Source organism: Motacilla alba, chromosome 2, assembly GCF_015832195.1.
Source record: "Motacilla alba alba isolate MOTALB_02 chromosome 2, Motacilla_alba_V1.0_pri, whole genome shotgun sequence".
NCBI classification, from domain to species: domain Eukaryota; kingdom Metazoa; phylum Chordata; class Aves; order Passeriformes; family Motacillidae; genus Motacilla; species Motacilla alba.
Genome location: NC_052017.1, coordinates 36,366,405 through 36,378,644, shown reverse-complemented (window position 1 = coordinate 36,378,644; position 12,240 = coordinate 36,366,405). Strand labels below are relative to the sequence as shown.

General features: G+C 35.9%; 1 protein-coding gene across 4 annotated transcripts in view; it reads right to left on the bottom strand.

The window, feature by feature from the left end:
* KCNH8 (potassium voltage-gated channel subfamily H member 8) overlaps positions 1-12,240 on the bottom strand; it is a 177,137-nt gene that overhangs the window by 107,686 nt on the left and 57,211 nt on the right. For 2 of the 4 annotated variants that reach the window (XM_038128325.1, XM_038128324.1), the window contains exon 2: positions 11,127-11,360. In XM_038128325.1, the coding sequence (XP_037984253.1) occupies positions 11,127-11,360 (234 nt within the window). Of the gene's footprint in view, positions 1-5,594; positions 5,646-11,126; positions 11,361-12,240 lie in introns of those variants that run through there. The other 2 variants (XM_038128326.1, XM_038128327.1) reach the window with 2 other exon arrangements.

Below are 12,240 nucleotides of genomic sequence, written 5' to 3'. Positions count from 1 at the left end.
TAAAAGGGAGACTTTATACAAAACCCTGTCATTAGAATGCCAGTAGCCTTCAAAACCAAACACTCTTTTCACAAGAAAATAAAGCCTGCTTGAACCATGGGACGGACTGAGACCATTAGCTCTGTTGATGAGCTGGGAGCACTCACTGTATGATAACAGGTAATCTGTAGTCATGCTCACCCCAGACAGAGCCCAATGAAATACTCAGAACAGAAATATCTTTGGTGGATATTTGGGTATTGCAGAGGTTTCATAATAGAGATATGATGTGGGATGATGGCCTGCAAAGTTTACATAATTCTTTAACAAAATAAATAAGCTCTACACCCATCTTGTTAAAATTTTACTTTATACTTTTTAAGCAATACAAATATCTAAGAAATACTTGGAATGAGCGCTACTCATGCCAAGCTATGGCTTCCTTTTGACCTTGACTGTCTAGGAATAGTTTTGTCCAGGAGGAAAAGCTTAAGGCTACCTTTTACTTTTTCACTGGTGTGGTTATATCCTCTTCCAGAACTTCAATTCCTCAGGACTGTTCCTGCCACACTGCTCTCTAGAGGGACACTGAGCCTTTTTATGTGGTCCCTTCCATCATTCAAGGGTCAGAAATAAGAAACACAAAATTTTCTGTGATCTATCTCCATTTCTCTGAGGCACAAGGAAGAGGAATCAAGCTCTTGTGAGAAGCTCTGCACATAACACATCAAATTAACCAAATGCAATGGTTCCTAGATTAAGAGCCCAAGTATCTGAAGAAAGAAAGAAAGTTTAAATGGCTTGCATACTAGATATAAAAGTCTTGTGGCACAAAACAAGAGCTCTTCAAGGAATAATTATATATATGCATAAGAGGGCAGACTTAGGCTTCAGAAGCCATCATAAATCTGGAATATTTCTTTTTGCTTAAGTAGATGACTTAGTAAACTAAATGCTCTTGTAGGGAGATGCAAATCAAGCCTTAAAGAAAACTATTAAAACACATCACCCTATTTCCAGGGATTTAGAAGACAAAGATAAAAATATTTTCATGTAGATAGCTGTAATAACTTGTCAACAAGATTGATGCTAAATCCTCAACATTACAGTCCTCAGTGTCTCATTGGTGGTTACTAATTATTAGCAAAATAAACCTGCATCATAACAGCAGAGATATTTAAATCTGATCATTTCCACTTTTCCATCACAGAAAGTGTGCATTTCAAGACTGGCAGGCTGGGATGCCAGAGACTTTGTCTGAGGAAACCAAACTCTCTCTTTCATCAGCTTACCCAAAAATTCCCAGACTCACTGATAACACATCATTTTGAAAGTTAAGTGCTTTTGACAAGATGTCAACATTTTGTTGAAGAGAGCAAAGTGCAAAGAAAGCAATGCTTAAAAAATTGCAACTGGACTGAACAGTAAAGGAAATGAGCTGCAAAAAAACCCTATAGCTATACATTCAAGTACTTTCTCTTTTGTAAATATCATAACTTTGACAGTGATCAATTAATACAGAAAATGCAAAGTTCTGATGCTTTAAGCAAATTATCACCTCATCCATCTCCATTATCCCTGCAAAAATCAAATTTCTAAGATAACAAAATCTATTATTTATTTTTCTTGAATTCTGCTACTGAAGGTGCCAGCTTATCTGCTACACCTAATGACATTCTTTGGTCAGAAAAAATTGCAAAATTAAGAACTCATGTGGGCTATGATGACACTGACTTACATGGGAACAGGTGGTTGTGTTAGATTTTCATACAAGCGGCAAAGAATACTCAAGAACTTGTTTCCCCTACTTCTGTGTGGCCACCAGGTCACACTTGTATCCTGAAAATCTCCTTACAAGTTTTAACAGTCAATGTAAATCTCTTCCAAAATGGATTTCTAATCCATTAATGCATCCAAAATGGATCCATTTCAAAATTTATTTACATCTCAGAGCAGAATACAGTTGTGTCCCAAGAATTTGGTAGATGAAAGATGATAGTAAGATACTGTAATAACAAAGCAAAAATTGTATTTCAGTATGAGTAAGTAGGGAATTTATAATCCTGTGGAGCTGATTTAAAACTTGCTAAAAATAGCTCCACAATCCTCTATATAACCTATGGAGTACCATGTGCAATTATTCAAATTTATTACATCTCATCAGAGATACACAAATCCATCCATGTCTTCCCAGCCTTATCTGTGCCCAGCTTCAACCTATGCTCTGTCCCTTCTGCTGCCAGGTAATCCAGTGCCTCATACGTCTCATACTGCCCAGTATGTCCAACTTTCTCTGCCATTGCTGCCATGATGTAGAGATGAAAAGAGGGAAAGGATGCCCTAAGAGAAGACCCTTTTCAACACAGCAATCTCCTATCCTTGCCTCTCCTGCAAACTGCCAGTGTTAAGCAGAGAGAAGCTTAATTCACAACCCTAAAGTTTCTGTTTGTCACTTTTTGGACACAGACTGTCAGCGTTATGGCAGCTCCTAGTTTGAGTGCATGTCTTTTCCAGCCTTAGTGGAACAGTCTCTGCAGGCAACAGCTAGTACAGTCTGCAGTGAAAATTTTATATAAACTCATTTATGAGCTCCAGCACATCTAAATTTCAGCTTTGTTTACTCAGCTTTCTGGTCTTTTGTTGTATAGCTCCACTATCTTCCCTAATTAATAAAACTATTTCAAAATCCTCTAGTTACCCTGAGTTTCCTCGAACAAAAGCAGAGAACTAAGCAATGACTTTTAATGCCATGTGAGATACACTATCCTTAAGTGTACCACTTTCTTTTTGTCTGCTTGAATTTCCTTCTCCTTTCTCCATCCAGATTAGAAAAAAAAAAAAACAACGACATTTAGGGAGATAAGTACTTCCCTGATGTAATACATTAACTGGGTTGCAGTTATGACAATTAGCAAAACACACAGGATTATCTAAAAACTAAGTTAAGTCAGTGAGATGCATTCTGTTTAAATGCAAAGAGCTTCAGGGCAGACTCATAAACATTATCAGTCTGCAACTTATTCTCCCTCCCCTTCCAATGATAATTACTTTGTCACAGTTATATTAGTACAGGGCATTCAGCATTTGTCAACTAACTCCTGGGAAACTACTAATTGAGACAATATACTTATATAAACCAATATACAATATCTATGGCTAAAATGAAAAACAACCCAACCAAACAAAAGCAACAGAAAACAAAACAAAATAGAATTTCTTCAATATCTTTATACAGATTGCTTCAGAAATAGGCAGGCTTGATCCCTCCTGATCAGTTTAGTCTTTACTTCGTTGCTTTCACTCAAGCAAATTTCCAAATAAGCCAAATTTTCTTTCCATTGAATACTGTATTTTTGATATCTACTGTTAAAACTGTGTTTATAACCTATGATCCTTATTCCTTTTGGACTTTCAGAGTCAACATGTAGATGTAAACACAGCAGTAAATATGATTTCTCAGCCTACTGAGGGATGCATTTCTGAAAAGAAGGCAAGAATTTTTTTTAAAAAAGGATGATCTCTCAAATACATTATGTATGTCTGCATATATATGTGCATATATATTCATATATGAGTATGAATAAAAATGTATTTATTATTCAAAAATGTCACCTTATATTTTCACATCTGAAGGAGTTAAAGCACATATTCACTTAAACATAACGGTGTTTTCAAATTACATTATTTTGCTTTTAAGTTCATTATTTTATTATCTGAAAAGAGAGACTTCAAAGATGATGTGAAATTTACTGCAGTCAAAAACTCCATCAATCTCCAAGCAGACCACTACACCTATGAAAAAAACCTCACATTTTCAGTTTCAAAAAACAAGTGATAATTATATAAACTAAAATATCTGCAAAATATTTTTTTGTGATTCTCATTTTGGTGTCTCTGCCAGTGACAGCCCCTAGAAACAGAAGTCTGGCGTCTGCAGAATGGGAGATCTCCCAGCACTGGAAGAGGTGCTGGCTGCAACCTCATGTTTATTCATAAAGTTTTCTAAAGGCATGACATGGAGATAAAGGGGATGCTACTGGTTACTCATCCACTTGCACTGAAAGACTACATTTTAGAAACTGATCAAGCTATTTTACACTACTTTTGCCACAGGGTTAGGTCAGAAAATATTTTGCTTTATAATTCTTGTCTATAATCCTTGTTTTATCTGTTCATATTATTCAGAAGTTTTCAGCAAGTTTATAGATTTTCTGTTGAGACTGCGTTTCAAGAACTTGAACCTGTGGGCACCTTTCTGAAAGGAGGGGGCTAAAGCTGGGACCTGAGATGGAGCTGAGTCATGGATCTGAACTGATAATTCCATCCTGTCAGGTTTGAGGGTTTTGTACAGAAGGGTTTTGAAACACACACTGAGCAATTATGTAAGATGGTAGAGAGGATTAATCTTCCCAATTCACCACCTCAGTCCATGTGAGCACATGCTGTAAACAGTCTCTGAGCCCGGCCAATGAAATCATAGCAACCCCATCAGCTGGAAAGCAGCAGGTTTTAACCTTTTAATTATTTAACTGCTCTGTGAAATCAAATTGCTTTTGCAATTCCCTACCCAAATCAGTGAGAGGGTTCAGTAGACAGTGCTAACATGAGCCTTCTACCACCTTCCAAGAAACTATGAAGCTAAAGCAAGAGCCCATTGCAGTGGTCAGCCCAGGAAGCAGCAAATAGTCTGCATCATAATCCAGAATGTGGATTTAGGGATCAGGGATGAAATAAGAAAATGCCAGCCAAAGCATATGGTCATCTGGAGAAATGACACTTTGAACTTTCTTTATCCAAAGAACAGCCTAACTCATGGTGAAGCACAGGCACCCAAGTCAGCTTTTAGCCAAAGCTTGATTTAAATCTCATAAAAAAATTAAAAAGCAGCAGACTCAGTGTGGCCATAAAATTGTGAGAAAAATTTCGAAGAGAAAGGCGACTAGTCTGATGTTTTGTGAACACCTTACTCTAAAATGTATACTGATAACTCTTACTAAAAATGGACGTATAAAAAGTAGCAAAATTAAATGTCTTTTAGAAAAAAAATCCAGCAGTACCAACAGCCATTCATGCCAGGTGCAGCTGGAAGCCCAGGGTGCCTGTGTGGAAACACTAATTGCATCTGTTAGCAGTGAAGGGCATCAAGTTGTAGCAATACAACAAGGAACACAAAAATTTCACACAGATTTATTTACATATCAATGTGGTTCTAGAAGAACAAGTCTTTTCTCAGTGAATTATGCTTTTAATACATCATGTTGCTGCTGAAAAAAGCTATTAGCTAATATCACTGTGAATGCCATCAGAATGAAGTATCAGCACTGCCAGTGAGCTGCAGTCTTGTTGATGTCTCATTAAATTCTAGAAAAAGACCTCAGATAGTTTAGATCACATTGCACGCAGGGGATTTTGCTGCCTTTTTTTTTTTCCCTTGTAACTGAAATTTATCCCTTGTTTTGTCTTCTTTCGGGCTTTTGCTGACCGCTTCACCCAGGCCTCTGTAAAGTTTCAGCCAGGGCACTACAGAGGAGCACAAGCCTGGTCTGTCTTCCTCTTCTGCTGCAAAAGTTGGGACTGTCTCTAAAACATCAAAATATTTAAGAGGTACACATTACCTTTCATCAGAAGCCATGGGCCAAGCAAATGAAGGGTTTGGAGAGAAAAGGAGAGAAAAGTTCCCTATTCTGTAAAACAGAGGAAAATAAGGACATGTCTTCTGTCCATATTCTATATTGCTTTTTAAAGAGGAAGACTTCCTAATGATTAATGAGTTATATGAAAGGGGAAAATGAAAAAGAACAAGAAAACAGAAAAAAAAAAAGAAAAAGAATAAAGAAAAGAGAAAAGAAGAAAGAAAAGAGAAAAAGAAAGAAGAAAAAATAAAATATTTTTTATAAAGTTACAAACTATTTATTTATGGCACAGGTAATTGCAATTAGATTTTTCCTTCAGATTAATCTTTCAGTGTTGCTTGCTTTTTTTATTTCCCTCCTCCTGTATGTTGAACTATAGTTTAGCAAATGTGAGCAAGCCAACCACAAAAGCTTTTTAGCTTTCTAATTTTTAGATGAGGTTTTCAAGGCAGAGAAGCAGTGGAGCAGCAGTGAGACCACATTGCTACAAGCTGCTTTGTCAAGCAACTTGTCAAGTGGCTTCCTCTACATTAATAAGTAGAAAATTAATAAGTAGTCACTAAAAAATAGTAGAAAGTAGTCACAAGAAAATTGAGGTCTTTATACAGATTTTTTTTCAGTCAGAAAATTCTAATAAATGTCTCTTTTCTTATTGCTGGGCTTAGCTTCCAAAAGACATGGTGTATATCAGGAATTTGTTAAAGGCAGATACTTTCTGTAGAGAAGCTTGAGGAAAAACCAATTTTCTTTCATTTTAACAGAACTTAATTTCTCTTCAATTTCTTCATAATTAATTAGTTATTCTAAAATTTTAAATAACATTGAACTCTTTATCTAAAAAAAAGCTTTTCTGTTTTCTTAACACAAGAAATGCATTAAATATAAATAATGTTGTGTAGCCTTTGCTATTCTCTAGCCAAGTTATTCAACCACAAACATGGCAGAGGCAATGGATCATGTCTCATGGCCTTAGCCTTATTTCATTTACCTGTGTCTGTCGTTGCTATTCATGTGAGAACACCCAGACTTCAAACAGCATTTTGCCTGATGAATCCAGGAGCTCAGTAAGAGGGTCTGACTTTCACCCTTTCTCTACTCATGCTCTGTCCATCTGAAATACCTTAATCCAAACCTTCCAGATATGGATACAGCCTTATCAAGACAGATATTCTCATGCAATGATGAGAAGACATAGAATACTTTGATTTAATCTTACTGATTTGTAATTAATGGAGAAATAAATACAGAAATTGAATACATCATATCTTCCTGACCTTACAATTTACCTACCAAACGTTTAGGGATCAAGGACATGCCTAAGACATGTCCCAGAAAGTGTTTAAATCAGTGTTCACATGGAAGCTGACAGTGTCCCTTGAGTCCTGATTAACTGTCACAGACAAAGCAAACTCTGCTTGCACCAAAGTCCTAATGCACCTTGTAAAGACAGTCCCAGCAACACCCACTTGCTCCAGTCCTCTTACAGTGGGGATTTTTAACTATGCACAAAGGCTTGTGCAAACAGCCTTTTTTCTGGGGTGCACAGATATGATGGTCACCACAGTGGAGCCTCTCAAATGTCCACAAACCACAAGAGGCCACTGCTGACTACATTGCGTTTCACACTACTTATACATACACAGAAAGAGGCCAATTTCCTCTCAATGAAGGAAAGCTGTGGAATTATTGCATGTTTTAAAAGGTTCTATGTAAGCACAGGCCTCTTTTCAAACACTACAAACCTAATTTTGAGACAAAGGAAATAAATCTGATGGGGTCATAAGGGACCCAAGCTGTGACCTTCTCAGCAACTGAAGATGGAGAGCTTAGACTGGGCTAAGTCACTGATAATAGGGCTTATTGTAGCATTATCTTAGGTTGTAATGAAAGAGGAAAAAAAATCCACACAGCTGCTTAATTGTGCTTCAGTTTGAGGGAATGTGAAGACCTCATTTAACTGCCTGTACTTGCTATTGACAAATTTCGCAAGAGGTATGACAGAGAGAAAAAGAAGGGTTTATTTAAATATATCTCCTCAGCATAGTGTCCAACTGCTTTTAGATTGTTCTGAACAGGAGATCCAGGAGTGAGCATTTCTCTCACTACTCACTTGAATTCCAAAAGATTAATTTGCATTTCTATTATCATAATTGACAACTTAATTTGTTGCAGATGTTTTAAAGAAAATGTAGAAATAGTATCAGGAAAAAAAAAGTTAAAAAAATCAGCTCCTAAGCAATATAATTTTAAAACTTTCTGAATAAGGCAACAATCATAAAATTCCTTGTCTTTTAATAGTCTCCTTTTCTGATTGTCTTCAAGAAACTAATACAGCTCTGTCAAAGAAAAAGCAAGAAACTTTCTGAGGAACAAAAATAAATACTGTAACTATGATGAAAAGTATATTTTGAGTTGAATTTTCAAAAGACATCTCTCTCTGAAGCTGCTTTATCTGCTGCCATGGTTCTAATATTGCTCTGTTGCTAGCATGGCAGAAAATGTTCAGGATGAGGAGTTACAACCCGTTTATCCTATTCTAAGAATTCATTAAAATTCCCAAATGAGAACACACATAAAAAAAAAGTTCTTGTCCACTTCTTGTGGTCTCAAAAGGATTGGTCAGAGCACAACTACTTAAGATCATTCTTCTCTTGAAATCCGTACCCAAATGACAAAGAGAATGAAATACTGCGGTTCATCCAGCACAGACAGATAACTCACTTTACTCAGGTTCCTACCCAGCTCCTAGCACACCACTCTTGCTGCAGTATCAGCTCAGAGCAGTCTGGAATTTCCATGAAATTGCATGTGAATTGTTGGGTTTTCTTTTATTATAGCAATCATTCCTTTAATTAACAATTACTGAGCAGAGGTGTTATGTGAATTCTTTAACGATGGTTAAATAACTGTGAAAGGTCCATATTCAAGCATAATAAATTAAGATCAAAGCTGCTTGTTTAGAATGAACAATTTAATTTAATGGTAAAAACTGAATCAGCTTTGACACAAGTTTAAATCAAATTAAAAATATTGAAAAATGTGACAATTAAGGAATAGATTCATGTTCAGTTTTGTAACCTTGAATGTTTCCCCAAAAAACAGGACATATGATCTACATTTTAGACCAAATTCAGAAGAGCAAAGCAACAACAAATTATTGCATTTATACATCCATGTCTCTCATAGTAATTTTTAATCATAATGTTGTACTAACTATTAAGATTTCAAGAAGAATTCAGTGAGCTCAGAATTACCTCTGAGGCTTGGAAATGCTCATTTGGTCTTGTAGTTAGGCCTACAAAGCAAGGCTGTGCTAAATAGCAGACTAAAGGCAGATGGGGGTTCCCCTCTGACACCCTAAAGCCCTAGCAAAACATTGAAATGTGGCTCTGTGATAACTAGGCATTGCTAGCTGCTTGTCTCCCACTGACCTATGTTCCCGGCATTATATCAGCCCAAAAATCAATGATTTTCCATACTGGATATACTGGAAAGTATCCATGCAATAATTTCAGGAATATTATTCCCAAAGTTCTTATGTCTTAAAATATTTTTAAATACTTTTTCTTGACAAAAACAAAGTTGAATAAGTTTAACAGCTTCAGAAGTTCAATTTTTCCTCTGAGAAAAACCCCAAACCCAACCCAAAAGCAAAAACATTTAGCTAAAATGGCTGTATTGCCAAATTTGGAGCCTGTGCTTTGCAGCTCTTTTGAAAAAACAGATTATTTTTTAAGATAAATTAAGCTTTTATACAAGAAACTCTCATGTTATTTTAATACCTATTCATTTCTGTTACCCAGTGGTACAGAAACACATGGAAATGAAAAATATAATGGGCAGTTGGGGAAATTTATTCTTATGCAGAAAATGTATTGGGGAAGCTTCCAGTCAAATTATGCAGAGGGATGCAGGTAGGATGCAGAGTGGGAATTCTTTTAGCCTCAACAATTTCTCTTTATCTATTTATCTGTGATTCAGCTACTTCTCTGATAATTGACCTGCAATCTCTTTCTGGCCTGTGTTAATCAGACCTATTACAGACTTAAAGCACCCCTTCAAAATGTAAAGGAATCACAATGTATCATTCAGGACAAAGACAATGAAATGAATGTCTTAGCTTTACTTGTTTAGATTAAATACCTTGAAATATCTTCTTATCATGCCCAGTAATCACTATAGAATACCCCAAAAAGCACTTCTTATCTTTCCAGTTTAAAACAATTTCCCCCCTATATTCTGACATGTTTTACAACTTGGAACTACGTTATTTGCATAACCTTCCTGAAACTATTTCAGGAAACTGTGTGAGTCTCTTCTATATGCTAAAAAACAAAACCAAACCCTCTCACACACTCCGAAGCCTTCTCAAAAAGTCAAGACAAGGAAGCATTTAGCAGGATCTTCCAGATTAACTTCAAACTTTTATACTATGAAGAGCAGCAATCAGGAACACAAGCCAGTTAAGGAACATTCTTCCTTTTTTTTGTTAGTGGAACTGAAGTTGCCATCTCCTAACACTCCAAATCACTTTGTTGTCACTGTATTATTGTGCAGTAATCCCTTTTAGAAAATCAGTTTTTAAAGAATATAATAGCAGTAATATTATTTGAAAGGAAAATGTTTCATTTATAAAGACAGAAGAAGAGAAAATCCATGAGGAAAATGTGGTCTAGACATATGCCTATAAACTCTAGCCACATAATGCAAGATAAAGTGATACTCAGCACCCATGGATCCATTGAGTCCATGGATCACTTTGCCTCTATTATCGTGGTTGAAATCCTGTCATTATCTCAAACTTAGTGTCACCTGTTTTGAGATCACATGAATGTGGCAATAGAAATATGGAAAAACTACACTGATATAAATGGAAGGAGCTGGGAAGTATGCATCATGGGTTGCTGCCTTCTGTGCCTCATACATCTTGACTATGAAATTTTCCTTATAATTGCCTTGCCGTAAGAGTCAAAACTGCTGGTGTAACTTGAAATTTCCTATAGTCTATGGGGTTGCTTAATGCCTGGAAATTTTCTTTATGTGACAATACATACTTGAATATAATTTTTTCACTTTTTGAAAGTTGTTATTATTTTGTTTATGCATAATAGCATTGAAAAGACATCACTTGGCTCATTCAGACATTCAAGCATTTTACTGATGGCACTGAAAAATTTACGTAGCTTGTTTTGTGGTGAATATGAATATTTTCATTCCAGATTCAGCAATAAGAGGTAAAAACTTCAGTATAAGAAAGAGCAGAAAAAAGTGTCATACTGACTGCAAAAAGGCCTCACAATGTAGTTTAGAACCCTGAATTTAATCTATGCAGCTTTGTAACATATTTAAATAAAATCAACAACACCAATATAAACATGGTCTGTCATAATTCAAATCTATTCTCACAGATTTGATGATAGACACACATAAATTATTACTTAGAAATGAACACTATATATTATATGCATTTATGCTGTTTCTTTATGACTAACAGAACATAAAAGAAAGACTTACCATTCTTCTTATAGAACATGATTTCTCCTTTAAATTCTATCTTTTCCTCCAACGATTTCTCAATTTGAAGAATCATCTGCTCATTTGTTTCAGCACCAAGTAAGAATTTACAGCTGCAGCTCTTCTGCATGACTTCAGTCCGTGCAAATCCAGCAAGCTCACAGAAGCCATCAGAGCAGTAAACAATGGGAAATCCTTTAGCCACCTGAGCATTTGCAAGGATAAAGTTACTATCTGCAGAAGAACACAAAAGTAAAATAAGAATTAAAGTGTAAATCCTGCACTGCTTGACGCAGTTCTTTCTTTAGCATCATAAGAAGGCACAACTGGACAGATACTGTAAAGCAAAGTCCCAACTGCCTGCAAACAAGGATATAACTTCTGGTTTCAGACTAGTATTCTGAAATTAAGTCAAAGATCTAGTCCACAGATCATATGCAATAGCTCTTCATGGCTTTGTACAGTTTGCCTCATTGTCTCTTCAAGGAATACTTTATGATAATTGCCTCTGAGATAGAAGCCAGCACATTAAAACAACCACTTGACCAAGGACTGGCGACATATATCAAAATTGTGGAGAAATTTCAAATGTTGTGCTGACACTCAGACTACTCTGCAGTCTGAACAGACCCAGCTACACCATAAAAAACCCAAAAATCTCAATAAGATAATGTTGACCTATATAAGCAAACTAATTTATTCTATATAATTTTGCAAGGGAATCCTTAAAAATACAGTTGAGCGACACACCAGGCTGCATGGAATTAGGGACATTCTAAACTACAAGGAATTATTTGTCTTTTATGGGAGGTGGGGTTGATTTTTGGATCTTTTGTTTGGTTTGTTTTTTATTCATTTGTGTTTTTTTTTTTTCTTTGTTATTGAGGAAAAAAGACTTCATTCAAAATCAGTTACCTGTCTTTTGGAGCCCCACCATACTTCTCCCATATGAAACAGGCACATCAAAGATTCACCATTCCATTTTACATAATGCTCTGTATATTTTTTCAGTGTGTTTAAGCTGTAGCTATCATGTATGATACATTCAAGAGTAGCGTATTGACATGGACATCATGGTGGCGTCCTAATTTGATTTTCAAATCTTTGGCAAATC